Source organism: Cygnus olor, chromosome 2 (genome assembly GCF_009769625.2).
Source record: "Cygnus olor isolate bCygOlo1 chromosome 2, bCygOlo1.pri.v2, whole genome shotgun sequence".
NCBI classification, from domain to species: Eukaryota; Metazoa; Chordata; class Aves; order Anseriformes; family Anatidae; genus Cygnus; species Cygnus olor.
In genome coordinates, this window is record NC_049170.1 from 10,664,214 (window position 1) to 10,680,377 (window position 16,164).

At 36.2% G+C, this 16,164-nt stretch overlaps 1 protein-coding gene across 4 annotated transcripts in view; it reads right to left on the reverse strand.

Moving 5' to 3' along the window:
* ESYT2 (extended synaptotagmin 2) overlaps positions 1-16,164 on the reverse strand; it is an 86,755-nt gene that overhangs the window by 18,849 nt on the left and 51,742 nt on the right. For all 4 annotated transcript variants that reach the window (XM_040546231.1, XM_040546230.1, XM_040546233.1 and 1 more), the window contains exons 7-13: positions 13,647-13,702; positions 7,456-7,576; positions 6,678-6,854; positions 6,133-6,215; positions 4,751-4,799; positions 3,931-4,020; positions 3,290-3,385 (exon numbers count right to left, since the gene is read on the reverse strand). In XM_040546231.1, the coding sequence (XP_040402165.1) occupies positions 3,290-3,385; positions 3,931-4,020; positions 4,751-4,799; positions 6,133-6,215; positions 6,678-6,854; positions 7,456-7,576; positions 13,647-13,702 (672 nt within the window). The remainder of the gene's footprint in view (positions 1-3,289; positions 3,386-3,930; positions 4,021-4,750; positions 4,800-6,132; positions 6,216-6,677; positions 6,855-7,455; positions 7,577-13,646; positions 13,703-16,164) is intronic.

Below are 16,164 nucleotides of genomic sequence, written 5' to 3' on the forward strand. Positions count from 1 at the left end.
TGAATCACCAATTTAAGCTAAATGTAAGAGCTTTTACAACAAACTTATCTTGGGTTTTTATCATGAAAGGTTAATTACTTACCCAATGATATGCTGATCAATGAAATTTAAATAGCCTTTAAAATGCAAGAAAAATAGCACAAAAAAACAATGCACACTTGTTGAAACCATGCAGCAAAACAAATTGCATGCTCTCAATCCACTAGAGTGAGTGGCTTTAGTAGCACTAATCCACACTCTGGCAGATAAAAGGTACAATACAAATAACACCAGAGAACTCACAAATAGTGCTCTATAGAGTGAGGTAGTGTTTTCACAAAAGACTAGTCCCGATGCTCTCCTCTCTTTTAAGTATCCACACCCAAAGTTTCCCTCGTAGATACTCTTAGGAAGATGGAAATGGAAGGAGAAAGCAGAGTGATGGGATTGTGGCAGAATGAATGCATAAGCAGCTTTACTACACAAGAAAGTTAAAGAAGACAGTCAAAGGATTCCAGAGAAAACAGCAGATAACAAAAATATTTGTCATTATGAATAGTTTCAACAGTTAAACTTTCTGTAGCACAGAAACTTGATATTTTTTTGCTTTTTTATTGATTAATTATTGAAATATATTAGCACAACTTTCCTGGTTCATTCTTGGTAGTTCAGATTTATATGGCAGTTCCAACTAAGAAAGTTTAGAGACCTGACTTCTAAACCATTTCTGTTTCACATAAAACATATTTCTGATAAACCATCCTAGTGCTCACGATCTCACAACTACAATGAATTTGTGAAAAGGAACGCCTGATTTGGTTATCCACTGTAACTCAAGCAAAGTAAGTCTGATGCTAAATCTAAAATGTACCAGTGATCAGCAATAACTTTAAAAAAAAAATCCATATTGAAGGCAATAAAAAGTTCTTATTCATCCAGAAAATATTTCCGTTTTAACATAAAAGCTGTGGACAAGCCTTCAAAAAAATTATGCTACTTATTAATAGTAAGTGAGACTTCATTGTCGCTTAACCTTTTGTTCCTCATAAATATAAGCAATCCAAAAGAGCAATTAATTTTACTATTACACTACAGCAACCCTATCAATGAATATGAACACATCATGAGAAGCTAGCAGACTTTCATGTTTAGTCTTGTAACTGTTGATTGTGATATGGAACAAATGGACATAAAAAGAGCTGTATTCACTATAATTTGCTGTATTTTGTGTAGGCATTCCCTCATAGGATCTAATTACAGAATCTATAGAAATCCTTTCAGTCCTGCCACAAGAAGCTGTCCTCCCATATTTTCCCTCCAACCCAATTTTAATGCCTTTTTGTATCTGTTTCTGGACAATTTGAATTTAAAACAGTATCGTATTTATGATTGTTGTAAACTCGTAAATGGAATTTTTCAAGTGTTCAGTGCTAGTTTCTAGCATATTCTAGCACATTACTGGACAGAGAATGACTTGCAATTAAATACTGAGTTATCTGTAGCAACTACATTTATGGGCTGGCAGAACAAGAAAAACAAAGGTATAAAGGTTCCACGCTATGACCACCCTCATTCCCCAACACTACCCATGCAATGCTATACTGTAAACAAAGCATCAGACACAGCAATAAGAAATTTGGGATGCTGTAGCTAACTGGTCAGCTTTGGGCAAGGAACTTCCTTCCGCTTTCCATGCCCTAGAGTTTAGAGATCTACCGATCAGAAGTACTGACTAAAACACGGAAACAAAAATACTGTCTCCAAAAGGAGGTAAAACACAAAGCTTGCAGCTTAACCTCTGTAAGGGAGGAAGACAACACTAAAGAATATTTAAAATAGGAAGGGAACAAATTAAAACTTATGACAAAGCCTCTATGTATTTCCTAGAGAAACTATTCTAAAACAGAGAAGCAGGATGGTAAGGAAAAAATTAGGGGATTGTTATGAGATTGTGGATGAGAGAACTATAAATTATTCCTTTTTAATGAAGAGGCTTCAGTGTATTTTAAACTTTTAGAGTTTCATTTAAGTAATTTTTTAACAGAAAGTAAATTTTTAAGTATTTTTAATTATTTTAACAAGAAAATAAAGACGTGGGTTCAATTTAATCTAGCACAAAACAGAAGGCAGACAGACATTTTTGTGTGTTGCAATATTCTGAAACTAATGTTAAGCATGCCATAATTCTATTCTATTTATGTTTACTCCGTATTAGAGTAATTTTACTCTCTCTGCTAATTTACAGAGTTCCCCCAAATTCAATAAAGTGATTCTAAGAAGATAATGCAGGACGATTCCGAATGAGGTACATCCCTTTAGCTTTTAAAATCACCCATAATACTGCTTTCAACCACTGCTCTATACATGCTAGAACAGACTATTTGCTAAATGAAATCACTAGTCAGTGATGTAAATTGTTTAGGCTACTGCGATTTCATTTGTTACACTTTGATGCAGTATTTTATTTTAACTGAAATTTAAGGCGAGTGGACAAATTTGCAAAACACATCAAAAAATATCTGAGGCTTGAAAACTTAGATCTTTGATTAGTATTTTAGCCATCACTCCCAGAATTTCTCACCTAATAGCAATGCTGAAAAATGGAAAAATTCAGTGCTTCCCATACCTATTTATGGTGGGGTTTACTTTATTACTGCCATAATTTCCAACCATGAACAGAACACTGCTAACCTGAAATAAACTACAATACAGTTTGTGCTCACCACAGACAAACTACTTCACACTGCCATAGTATAATCCATATAATGACAGAAACATGTTTTATGTGCGTTTTACACAGGCAAACATTACTCCAAACGCCAACCTGACAGAAATCTCATACAAATATTCTGCCACTGTAACATCAACCGCACAGCATAAATTTCATGTTGAGGACTTCATTTCCTTCAAATCTACCACAGATATCCTAAACCAAAGCAAGCAAGTTTACCTGAATTCAAGGAAGTAGGCCTTTTCCCAGTTAGTTCTTATAATTCCCCATGCTGATCCCATACTATTTATGGAAAACACTGCATAATAAAAACATGCAGCCTTTCAAGTCCAGGAAAGGAGCATTCTTTAAAGAAAAAATCACACTGATTAAAGGGTAATGTTTTATTAATTATATAAATATATTACCATACTACTAGAAATATGGACCTTACATTACACGTTTTGAAAAAAGAGAAAGAATAGAACACATGGCTTAAGGTGTGTTAGTGAAGCAGTGTGCCATACTACCAAGCAAGACATGCTGGAAGTAAGCAAGAGATACCTATGAGAAAAGGGCATCCAGGAGAATATAACTTACAGGCAGGTTTCTTGCTGAGTCCAAATAGAGAATAAGCAATGCAGAAGAAAGTCCATCATTGGCTTGGTCTTTATCAGCTCTAATGCTAGTTAGCACCTAAACGAAAACCATACTGTGAGGCTTTGTGCAAATTAAATACGACATTATTTCTGTCCCATTCCTAAAAAGTATTATAAAAATATCTTCCCAAACCCAAACATTCACATATACACACTGTAAAATATAAGCAGTAGCTTTTTAAGTCTCCACATAGATGTAGGTATTTCCATGAATTCCACCCCATTTCCTAGTTTTTTTTGTTGTTGTTGTTGTTTTTTTAATTGGATAGACTATATATCATGCTCAGTTTTATCTCCAAGTCTAATGAAATATTGGCTGATATTCTCAAACCATAACATTAAGAGAAAAGAAAAAGAAGGAAAAAGCATTTTAAAAATCCCATGCCACAGAAGTACATTGACAGGCATGACTCATTTGAGATTTCTAAAGACAGACAGCTTGGAATAAAGTCACAGATTTATCCAAATTCATTACAGCTAAAGAATTAAATCACTTACATCTTACAATGTGCGCACACAAAAAAAAAAAAAAAAGGAAAAGGAAAAAAAGATTAGGAGAAAAGTAATGTGTTCCTTCAATACCTTGTCTAGGTTTTCTGCCGTTGGCATCAATGTGAGCCACTCCAGTTTTAAATGCAATTTTCCTTTGGACACTTCATCCAAAGTAAACCACTAAAAGTTAAGCAAAGTAATGTGAAATAATCTGACACCAGAGAAATACATAACTGCAATTGGCTCTTCAGGAAATTTAGGAAATGCTAAGACACACCAGAAATCTATTAGAGCTGGAATGTGCATAAACTAAAAAGATTTAATTTATTGTTTAAAATGTCCTGTATCACACTACTTTTTATGACAATGTATAACTATTCAGTTCTGTCATACAAAACCACTCATGCAAACCTCTATGTTGTCCTATAAAAGCATTTTTAAAACATCAAGAGAATTCTTTGAGCTCTTTAAAGCTGTTCTAAAAATACACACTAATACATCAAACTAATACATAACATCACTAATAAAATTGCTGTTATATGTAGGATAAAACTTCCGCTTTCTTCTACATTAGTTTAATTAAAGTCTAAAAGTAGTTAAATGCAGGCAAATAACTATTCTCATGGAAGAAAAATCCCTTATCAAATACATGACACCATTTTTTGCATTCACATACTAGTAAGCTTAAAACCCAATGGCAGAAGAAGAATGGCATCATTCAACAGTTCAGCTATCCTTTAAACCACTGCTTTGTTCATCAAGGAATCTATTTCTCTAGCGTTAAGGTTATTCAGGAACTATCTTCAGGAAAAAATATGAGAACAACTAAATGTACAACATGTTTTGTTGCATTTTTTGTTTCCTTTTTGTTTTGTTTTGCTTTTTAAACCAGAATTTACCCAACACTTACCTCATCTAGAAGTCGTTCCTTTTCAACTTCAATTAAATCTATCATCAAACTAGGAAAAAAGAAAACAAAACAAACAACAACAACGAAACAAACAAAAAAAGTGTTTTAGACAAGAAGCAAAAAGTCTAACTTAGAGCTCAAACCCCACCCTGTGCTTGCTGAGTATCCAGGTTTCCACTGACAGCAAAAGAACAAAACAATACTATTCTTTTAGCCCCTAAGAGAGAAAAAAGTAGGGAATGAAATGTCTGAGCCAGGATGGAATGCAGGATGATAGAAAATATGCCTGTACTAGAGCCCATTTTGTAGCTATGGGTGCAACTGGCAAAATATGGCTCATACACAAGTTCTCAAAACCATGACCACATCCGAACTACCCACTGGAATTAGCCCCTGGACATATGTTATGCCAAATTCATGCTTCAGAACTGTCTGACAGAGCACTGGTTTGCACAAGCCAAAAGTGTACCAGGGAATCTGCTAAAAATTAAATAGTGCAGACAAATGCATGCTGGTGTATGAACATTTGTCTTGCCTTTTGTTTTACTAGTACTGGTATACATATTACGATCAAGTTGCCACTCTTCCCCCCCACCACTTCAATGTAAGATTAGGGAAGTGCAAAGAAAAGAAGCCTTAGTACTACCTACTTCTTTATTTAAATGAGAAGAGAAGTAGGTACTGTTGCTCCTGTTAAGAGAGAAGGAGCTGGAAAGATAAGGGAGTTCTACTCTGTATGGAAAGCAACAATGGGAAGCTCCAAAACTCTGCAAGAAATAAAGGTGACAAATTACTGGTGAAAGAAGCTGACTAAAACCCTGAAATGTTTATGGGTAAACACTAAAGGTAGCCTATGGAATCTAAGAGTGAGTAATGTTTGCGAAAGCATTATAGCAATATTATTTCTTTAATCAAACTGCTAAGATCACCTCGTAGAGGAAAATAAACTGAGCTAGCCAATTAAAAAATACTCTAATGAAGGACATACACAATTATAATTATTTCTTCAGATGAAGTTGATATATCTTTAGGTTTTAATGCTAGCTTAAGAATATTAAAGCAGGTATGGTTCAACTCAAAAAAAATTAAAGCACCCTTTTCTGGGAATCCACAACACTTACCTTATTTTTTTTCATGACTATGAAAACACACGTGTATATATACACACAAGCACATTTTAATACAAATTTGTTTCCGTACATGCAGTATCCAAGGAATTAGGAAACTACTTAATACCAAAATTTGAAAAGATAAGTAATTTATAAATGCAGTAACACAGCAGAAATACAAGCGCAATAAAATACAAAATGAAAAAAAAAAAGTTACATCAAAATACTTAATCTCTTTTCACTATCTACACACATTTTCTCCATAACATTTACCTTCCAAGGAAGTCATCTTTGTCTGGATCTTCATCAAAGAGCTCAATCTCTAGCTCCTGTCCTGGATGTTCATATACTAAGGCCTGGAAGTACAGTGAGACAGCATTGTCAATGGTAAAACTAACTGGCTTTGTCAAATGGCACAGTAACATTAAAACACTGAAACTGCAGTGTCTTTGTGTATTAACACATATCAACAGGCAAAAGCTTTAAAAATATGTGATTTTATGAGTTGAGCAAGCATGATCTTTCGAGGTCCCTTCCAACCCCTTCAATTCTGTGATTCTGCGATTAGAGCTTTTCAGATTATTTTTTTCTGTTCACGTTGGTATTAAGAGACTAGACTACTATTCAGAATTACTGTTGCTAAGTCTAGACAAAGTATATATACATCAATGGAGAATAGCTGTTTGTTACAGAACTTTGGACTTTTAGAGGGAAACATCAAAAAGTTCCTCAAGAAAATCTCCAGAGTGTTTTCTTTAGTAAAAGAAATTTTAGAAGACCACACTACAAAATGCAAAACACATTTTTATTGATTATACCTCATAAACTTCATTCCATTTTGGATTGAGATTTTCTTTGATGACCTTGCTTTGGAAAATCTGGTTGCCTACACGGATGATTCCATAAGGATCTGACTTTCCTTTGACGATCCCTTTTAGGTAAGTATCTTTACCCTCCAGGTCCTGAGCTTCAATAAAGTGTATCCTTAGAACACCCTGAAAAATAGAAAGGATGAGTTTATATAGTAATCTGAAAGTCTCCATGCCATCACAGTTCATGCAATATATTCTTTATAACTTCCACTGCAGTTTCCTTAACATGAAACTTGGTTTGGACACCCTGCGGATCAAGAGAGATCACAGCACACCTAAGACTCAGAAAGATTCTTAAAGAAAAAAGAAATTACCATCGGTAATCTGAAACATACCAGTTATATCAAGAAATGCCATGCTACTGGAACAGAGCAGCACTAAGTAGTAACAACTTTCAACTAAAGAGTACATTTTGCAGTAATAATATAAAACATGTTACATAATTTTACAATATTACAATACAATTACAAGTTACAATAATTTTTAATCCACACAGTTGAACTATGCTTTACAGGTAATACGTGGAAGATTATAACAAAACAAAAAAAGTCCTTCTCAGTGCTATTATCAAACTCCATAAAATTATTTATAAATGGGGTCATTTAAAGTGAACACATTCATCATAACCTATATTATTGCAATAACTATATTTAGAAATTCATACATATGTACACAACAACAACATTAAATGCCAAATTATTACTATTAACAGAAATATACTTACTTTTGGTATAGGAAATCGCAACTGAGCAATCTGCACTTCACTGACAAGGGGAACAGTAATTCTATTTGGAAGGACCAGGTAGTTGGATATTATATCCAATATTATTGTATCTGATAAGCCACTGTTAGAGAAAACAATACTCAGTTACTTCTTGGGAATTAAACATACTATGTCACACTAACAGACTGAGGCAGCTCAAGAGTGAAACTTTATAGAAAATCGTATCAACACTTGAGATCCTTTTTTTTTTAAAACATAAAATATACGCTGAAATAAGTCAGTATTAATGCAGTTTTTCCAACCACAACTAGAAACTAAGTAAGAGTATTTATTGCCACTTTTAGAATAAGATAAACATGTCTTGAGGGAAATCAGTGTAGAACAGAAAACAAATCTCTACATCCTCATATCATAGAAATTTGTTAACAGCTATCATTTACATCTTTGCTGCTTAACAACCTAAATGGACAATCATTTGGATGGACAATCAAATGGACACCCCTTTTTGAGGGGTGCAAAAGCCAAATCTGTTCTTTAAAAACTTATTTTTCTTTTTTTTTTTTTTTTGATAAAGGATTCTTGCCAAAATGGCCACCAGGTGGAAGCAGCTGATATGTGAATAACACAAACCAAGGACAGGAATATGAAAGTTCTCCAAAGTTCCCCCTCGCCTTTTCAAAGCCACCCAGGGTAAAGGGCTATTGCATAAGTCTTCTTGCCTGCATTGCATATAACCAAGCAGATGTTAACTGTTAACCTACTTTTATATTGCAGTAATGACTTAACTGTCCCTGAAAGTTTAGCTAACTGCTGTTGTATTGTTATGAAGCAAGTTGTACTCTTGAGCTAGAAGGACTGTCATTTAAACAGAAACACAAATAAAGCATGCTCTGTGGAAGAGTAAAATATAGCCTAGGGAAGTAAAACAGGTTTTGTGCTGGTAAAAAGGGAGTGGCGGTACAAACACAGGGGTAATGAATCACTAAATAACCCAACCTCCTAACACAGGAAACATTTCCTAAGCTAAGGGTTCACCCAGTTTGGGTCTGAACTGAGAACAGATCAGTATGCTGTCAGACAAGCACCCCTGGTTAGCTGCACTGCCTACACTGGCAGAAGACAATATGAGTGGAACAAACCAGTGAAGATGAGGATCCAGGGAGAGGTTAGCAGTATCTAGAAATGCTTAGAGAGAAAATGATGAAAAATACTTGAGGTATTTTGAACTGCAGGTGCACTCCTGCTAAAGCTGGTGAAGATGTTCCAGGGATAAATGAGTTCTCCACCTAAGTACACTTCCTTTAAGATTCTCCTTTTACAGTCTTTATGAAATTAAGATGCAGATAATATGTTTGATTACTGCATGCATTTTTTCAGATTAAGCACTTGTGTGTAAGTAATCACCTTGTGAAGTTTTTCTATGACTGAATCTGCAGTTGAGAGTAGTTCTGACTGAAGCAGCTGGCATATTTATACAGTATATATTACAAATGTATATTATGTTATAAATAATATATGTTACATTTTCATTTTGGGAGAAAATTTACCAGTTAGCAATAAACAAACCTGTTATGGTAGAGACGGGTAACAGAATTAGCACATCAAATACAATCTGGCCCATTTTATATTTCTTTCATGTCAGAGACTTGCAACCTGTAGAGCCTGCCTCCCCTTGGTGGCCCTTCTTCACCACAAACATACCCATGAGGACGGGCTAGGACAACTAAGGATTACTGCCTGTCAAGCTGCACTTTTCCCTTAAAGCATACACAGCAGCCTGGTTTCTAGTTTATAAGGGTAAACACGTAAGGGAGCTGTCTGCATGACACCACTCTCACTGAAATATTTTCCTGAAACTTCTGCAGCAGTGAAACAGTTCAAACGCCTAAGTTAAAATTTATCTGTGTTAGATGGTTGGTCACCAGCTAAACAGAAGTTGAGATGTGCTACATAAAATTTCTACAAAAAGATGAAAACTAGATTCCTGAGCAATTTTTGCCCGTAATGAGAGGTTTCAGTGTTCAAATAAAACATAGCAAAGTAAAGGCATAATGGTGTGACAACAACTGGAGCCTGTGATTACAGACTGAACTGTAATGGGTGGAGTATTACCAGTTAACCTCAAATACTTACCATCTTAGCTCTGAGTGCTAAACTGTAACAGGACTAAACGTGCTAGGAATATTACTCCAAAAAAAGTACAAAAAAAGTACAGCCAGAAGGGAAGAAAACTTGCTATTGACCTCAAAATGTAACATTACTGCTGACTGTGGAAAAAAAAACAATGCTACTGGTACTGGCAGTTGCATCAAGGTCTTTTAGAAGAGACAGTATCTCATTTGGCCAACTCCTATAGACAGTCCCCCTACATTCAATGAATTGGCTATAACAGTACTATTCATTTATTTGCTTACAAATCTTTAGGTTGCATAAAAAGCTGTTGATTTTTGGTTTTTTTTTTTGGGGGGGGGGGGGCGGGGCAAGAGTTGCCATAAAAATCATTTACAGACTGGTCAGTATACCTATTAGATCTGTGGCACCAATTTTCTTAAACACATCTACTGTAAATCCAGTTAAACTACAACACATGATAGAACATTGCTAGCTTTTTATTGGCATCCAATACAGTAGGAACAGAGGAAACTAAAGGTTGCATCAAGATCAACGTACAGGGCTACCCATACATGTTTATTCTCTGAAAGAAGTGTTAGTGGATGATGTTAATACATTACTCATAGGCAAAGTTTCCTCTCAACTCCTGAGAGTTAATTTGTATCTGTTCTAAATAGGAGTCTTCATTCCCCTTCGGTTCTTGCAGAGTTTATCCAGTCATATTTACAAAGATTTTCATTCAACAGGAATGCTAAACCCTACAGATATCTAGTTTCAGTAATTCTTAAAATAACTACCACCACAAGATAATCATGTTTTTGAAAATAAATAGCTTCCTTTAGTTATCATTGTAACACATGTTGCTTTTCAAACTTCCTCAATTCAGTTTTGCTAAACGTCTAGTTTTCAACTTTTGAATGCCAAACATTCTCTGACACGAGCCGAGAAGACAGCTCCCATTATTTTGTTAGGGTTGACTCAAAAATTTAAGATAAACATCTCAAACAGTCTTAACATCGAGAGAAGACAAAAAAGAAAAAGCTGAGGTGATGGTAGCTACACTAGCAACAAGCATACTTTTCAAAATACAAGTCTGATGACAAGTCTCCAACAGATAGCTATCAAACATCAGAAATTTTGTTCTTGCTTTTGTCAGTTTGCCTACCCAATAAGAAGAGAAAGCTCTGCTTTTACATTCAGTAAAGTGCATGCCCGAAGATAGTTTTTTCTATTAATCATTCTACGTGACCCAGGTCAGAGAACAACAGGCAGGCAATGGTACCAAAGCTACCTTGAAAGAAAAGTTATTGTGCTCTTGTAAATAGTTATGATCACATACATTACGAAATAAGCTACAGACATAAATATACCTATCCCAGCCTAGCAAAAGGATCAAAGATTAATTCATGTTCAAAAGGAGCTACTGAAGGCCTCCCTAAATAAGACAAAAACAGCCTGAAGCACAACACAACCCAGCCACTTGGAGGATTCACAATCATTTCTGCTAGGACCAAACTCCCACTCTGGGATTCTGAAGATCAGTCTCACAGTGTTGTCCCAACATGAACACTTGAATTTTGCTAAAACATCAGAGAAATGAATATGAAAAATGAACTGGCATTCATGGAATTTCACAGAATTTTACAGAGAGAAATGGGACTCTTATGAGGTAGTAGATACTCACTCTTTAAAAACACGGAACATCCTGGAAAAGAACACTGAAGCTTGTAAATTATGAATTAAGTGAATTTTAAATAACAACATGACACCTTCCAGATGTTTAAAACTTATCTAACCAAATATTAGCCAAGTGGGATACTCTCAGCTGAAAATTATTCTTTATAAATACAAGGTAAAAATACCATTTTTTATTATTTCATTACTTAAACTAAGAAGTGTGACCTATGGAAAAGAGAGGCAAATAACTGGTCAAGCAATAGAGACAGTGGTATCTATTTAAATCCTTATGTTGATGTAAAAGTTCTTGGTTAATTACGTAGTCTTAAGCTGTTTCAGTCACTGGTTCTCAGTACAATTATTTTTTCAGTTCATGAAAATCAGAGAAGTGAAATGCTTGAGGCAGTTTATTACAGTGTCTTCAAAACACTCAGTTTCATTGCAGAAAAATAAAAAGCAGTTACCTACTCAGTTATATTACTCTCTAGTTAGTGCTCTCTAACTTTTAGGGGCAGAAAAGGCAGCTGTGTATTTTCTTCCTGTATTGTCTTCTACTCATAGTGCAGAAATGGCACAGATCTGACTGCACAGAGTATTTTTTACTATATCTCAACTAGCCATAACAGAATTCATCTTCCTGTCCTCCACAGCCCCTCCTGATGTGACTTGAGTATTCACACAACCTGGATCCTCCTCATACAGAGATCTGAATTCCACTCCTCTGTGAGCTATGCTAATGATGGAATATGAATTATATTTGTGTCCTTTTTCTCATGGAGTTGCATAGAAAGAACAATGGAAGTTGTTAACAGCTGGATGCTTCCAGCAGCAGAGGCAGAAACTCATTTGGTAGGAGACGTTTACAAAGTACAAGTAAGTAATGTGTAGCCAGCAGCCACAGGACGTGAAAGGTACCTGTGGCAGCAGCCATCTCGTGTTCATCACTGTTTATAACAACAGTATGTCAAGCTGTCATACCAAAATATACAACCTATCCATACAGATAAGAAAAACAAATACAGCACTGAAGAAATCTACTGGCAAGGCAGAGCATGAGTCACCCCAGTTACGGTTACTATAGGAACCATACCACATCTAGACAGCCCTATTATACACATGTGGCCAAGCTTAGTTGCTATGGAAACCATAAACTTGAGACAATTAATGAGACTTTGTTTACATTTGAGGTTTTCGTGTTTCCTGTCAGACATGGTATGAATCTCAAGAGCCTTGTAAGCTTAAGTACTAAATGTAAATTTATTAGTGTTACCTCAAAAGAGCAAATTATTACTCAGGAGCTGTATTTTGGAAGCCATTTTCTCACCCGTCAAGAAAACCTCTTTCCTCAGAGGCAGTGTTAAGCAGGCTTGAAACATAAGCAATTCTTGCAGCTATTAACCTACTTCATACAAGTTCTAATTTCAAGCTGCTCAACTGGGATTCCATGCAACGGCCTCACATGTCTAAGCAAAGCAGAGACCACTTCAGTCATGCAACTGAGCACTGAAGGATTAATTTAATACCTAAATTCCATCTCTTGGTTTGAGACAATAAAAATAAACCTGGAATCTGCTAACTCTTAAGAGTCTGGGATCGAATAAAAGGGCTAGTTGCAAAACCCAAGTGTGTATCAGATCCATTTATTATCCCTTTAGCCACTGCCTCAATATTAAAAAGCCCCTGAGTAACTATTACAACTTCAATGATTATTTAGATATTCACAGATCTTATCTTTTCAGCACTGCAATGATAAAAAAAATAATTTAAAAAAAATGGTTTTCCCCTCTACTTCTGCTTTTTTCTTTGTGGTTTTACCATTTAGTATTTTGGAAAGCTCTGAATAAGCCAAGCATTTTCTCCAACTATATATGGTCAATGTTTTTGCTACCCCATTTGATCCTCACATAATAAATTGAAATCTTTAAGCACACAAAAAGATTAGAAAGTTTATTTAACTTTATTACACTCTTAAGGTATTTCTTACTATCTTTACACAAGCAACTAGAGATTTATTGGCATACAAAGCCATAAGCCAAGATATTACGAACACTCTAGCCTGAAAAATAAGGCTCTTTGTCTTTCTGCTGCCCTAGGAGATGGCACATAGGAAATTCACAAGAATGTGGAAATCTGCAAAGGCTGAGAACACTAAAAAAAGCAGATTAAAAATTATCTTTCCAAAATATTTTTAGCAAGATCTGCTAGATATACTTTTGACATACATTTACTTACACACATAATCATTACCTTTTCCATATTGAGCAATTTTGCTAAATTCTAAATTAAAGGATAACTGATCAGAGACATTTAACCTAAAATGATTTATCTTGGTTTTATTATGGTTTTATGGGGGTTGGGGATGGGGGGAATGAAGTATCAAATACTGGTTTACATATACTCACTTCAGCCCTGGAACATCCAGAAGATTGGTCAGTCCAGTCCAGTTAATTTCTAAAAGCTGTGAATTACAGAGGAAGGAGAAGAAAAAAAAAAAAGAAAAAGAAACAGAAAAGCAACTTAGAATTCACAGCACTGAGGAAATGAATCTGATGACTAAAGATTCTTATCAGTGGAAGGCTAATAACCAGTTTCGAAGAATTTTTTAAACAGCAAACCAAAACCTCTTCCATTCTGAGTAATTTGTGATAGTTTTTAAAACAGGATAAGGAAAACAACCCACCATCCTCTAATCCATCCTTGTTCTTCAATGTAAATAATTATAAACATGCACATTCCAACATACATAAGTATGTAGTAACTACTACCTACAAACATCAAATGATGAAACGTGGTTCTGCTCCAGAGCATATTCACCACAGATCTGGTATAGATGAGCAGTTACCAACAAGAATACAGGCTAGGTGGTAAGTGGATTGAGAACAGCCCTGTGGAGAAGGATTTGGGGTACCAGTGGACAAAAAACTGAACATGAGCCAGCAATGTGTGCCTGCAGCCCAGAAAGCCAGCCTTATCCTGGGCTGTATCAAAAGAAGCATAAAGAGATCTAGAAGACATGACCAACAGAAAGAATGAAGGATTGGGATTAAGAAGGGTGAACAAGGACCCAACAACAGTTTGCAATCACAAAGGAGGCTGTTATCAATGACAAAAAGACAAATCCATTCTACCATTAGTGCAGTATAGAAAAGCATCAGTATGATTAGATACTGAAGTGAGAAAAATCCTCAAAAAATAATTATTAGGGATAATTCATTTCTACATCATGTACACTTCCCTCAATGAAGATCTTTACTAAATGTTAGACAAAAAAATGCTGTAAAGGGAATTGCTCTGTTACAGTGCTCTTGGCATTAATGACTAAATTCTAATATCCTTTTCAGTCCTATAATCTTCTCACTCTAGATAAGAAAACTAATAGAACCAAGCTTGCTGCTTTTCTTTCTCACTAAAAGCTTTATATTAATTACATAGAATGTAATTGAATATATGCAACAAAGCCAAACCCATTTAACATGCTTCCAAATCTCGGTAACCCAGAAGAACTATGAAAGGTTGCGTGAAAAAAACATTTAAAAGTATTTTGATATTCCTCAGCTGAGGAAGTAATCATGGTGGTTCAGTTAAATGCTGAAACAAAGCAGATTTCTGCAAGAAACTATGTTGCATCTTTCTACAAACTAGCAAAAAGAATCTCCCTACATTCTTCTTCTACTTAAAAACTAGCACATACCATTCTTCATAAAGGATCTATTAATAGTTTATGAATACTTAGACTAAAGATAACACATAATACGCTTACTTACATAAGGTGTACTGTTACTTAATGTACTTTTGTAATAGTGGCCAAATATTTCAACAATGTTATCTATGAAGCACTTAGCCTACCGGTAACAGATAATTTGGTAGAAAAAAAATACATTTGCTCATAATCATTATCCTTTCTTTAATGGAAAAGTATTAAGATTTAATGCCTGAATATTCCACAGTAAAAGACAATACATATCATGGGATGTACTGCAGGAACCTACATGAGCCAGCAATGTGCCGTTGCCACAACGAAGACTAATGCTATCCTGGGCCACATTACATGACGTATTGCCAGCAGGTCAAGGGTGGTGATCCCTGCCTTCTATTCAGCACTGGTCACACCACACCTCAAGCACTGTGCCCAGTTCTGGGTTCCCCAGTACATGAGAGACATTTTCCACAGGGAACTGGACTAGCTTGAGAAGAGGGCCTGTGTGAACCCCAGAAGGTTCAACAAGGCCAAGGGCAAGGTCCCACACCTGGGCTGGGGTAATCCCAAACAGAAATACAGGCTGGGTGGGGAATGGATTGACAGCAGCCCTGAGGAGAAAGACCTAGGGGTGTTGGTGGATAAGAAGCTCAACATGAGCTGGCAATGTGCACTTGCAGCCCCAACAGCCAACCGTGTCCTGGGCTGTATAAAAAGCAGCGTGGTCAGCAGGGTGAGGGAGGGGATTGTCCCCCTCTGCTCTGCTCTGGTGAAACCCCATCGGGAATGCTGCATTCAGCTCTGGGGTCACAGCACACGAATGACATGGATCTGGTGGGGTGAGTCCAGAGGACTGCCACAAGGATGATCAAGGGGCTGGAGCACCTCTCCTGCTAAGACAGGCTGAGGGAGCTGGGGTTGTTCAGCCTGTAGAAGGCTCCAGGGAGACCTTACAGCAGCCTTCCAATACCTAAAGGGGGCCTACAGGCCTACAAGGAAGTTGGGGAGGGACTCTTTGTCAGGGGGTGTACTGATAGGACAAGGAGTAATAGTTTTAAGCTAAAGAAGAGTAGATTTAGATTACAGCTTAGGAAGAAATTCTTCACTCAGAGGGTGGTGAGGCACTGGCACAGGCTGCCCAGAGAAGCTGTGGCTGCCCCATCCCTGGAGGTGTTCAAGGCCAGGATGGATGGACTTTGAGCAAACTGGTCTGGTGGAAGGTG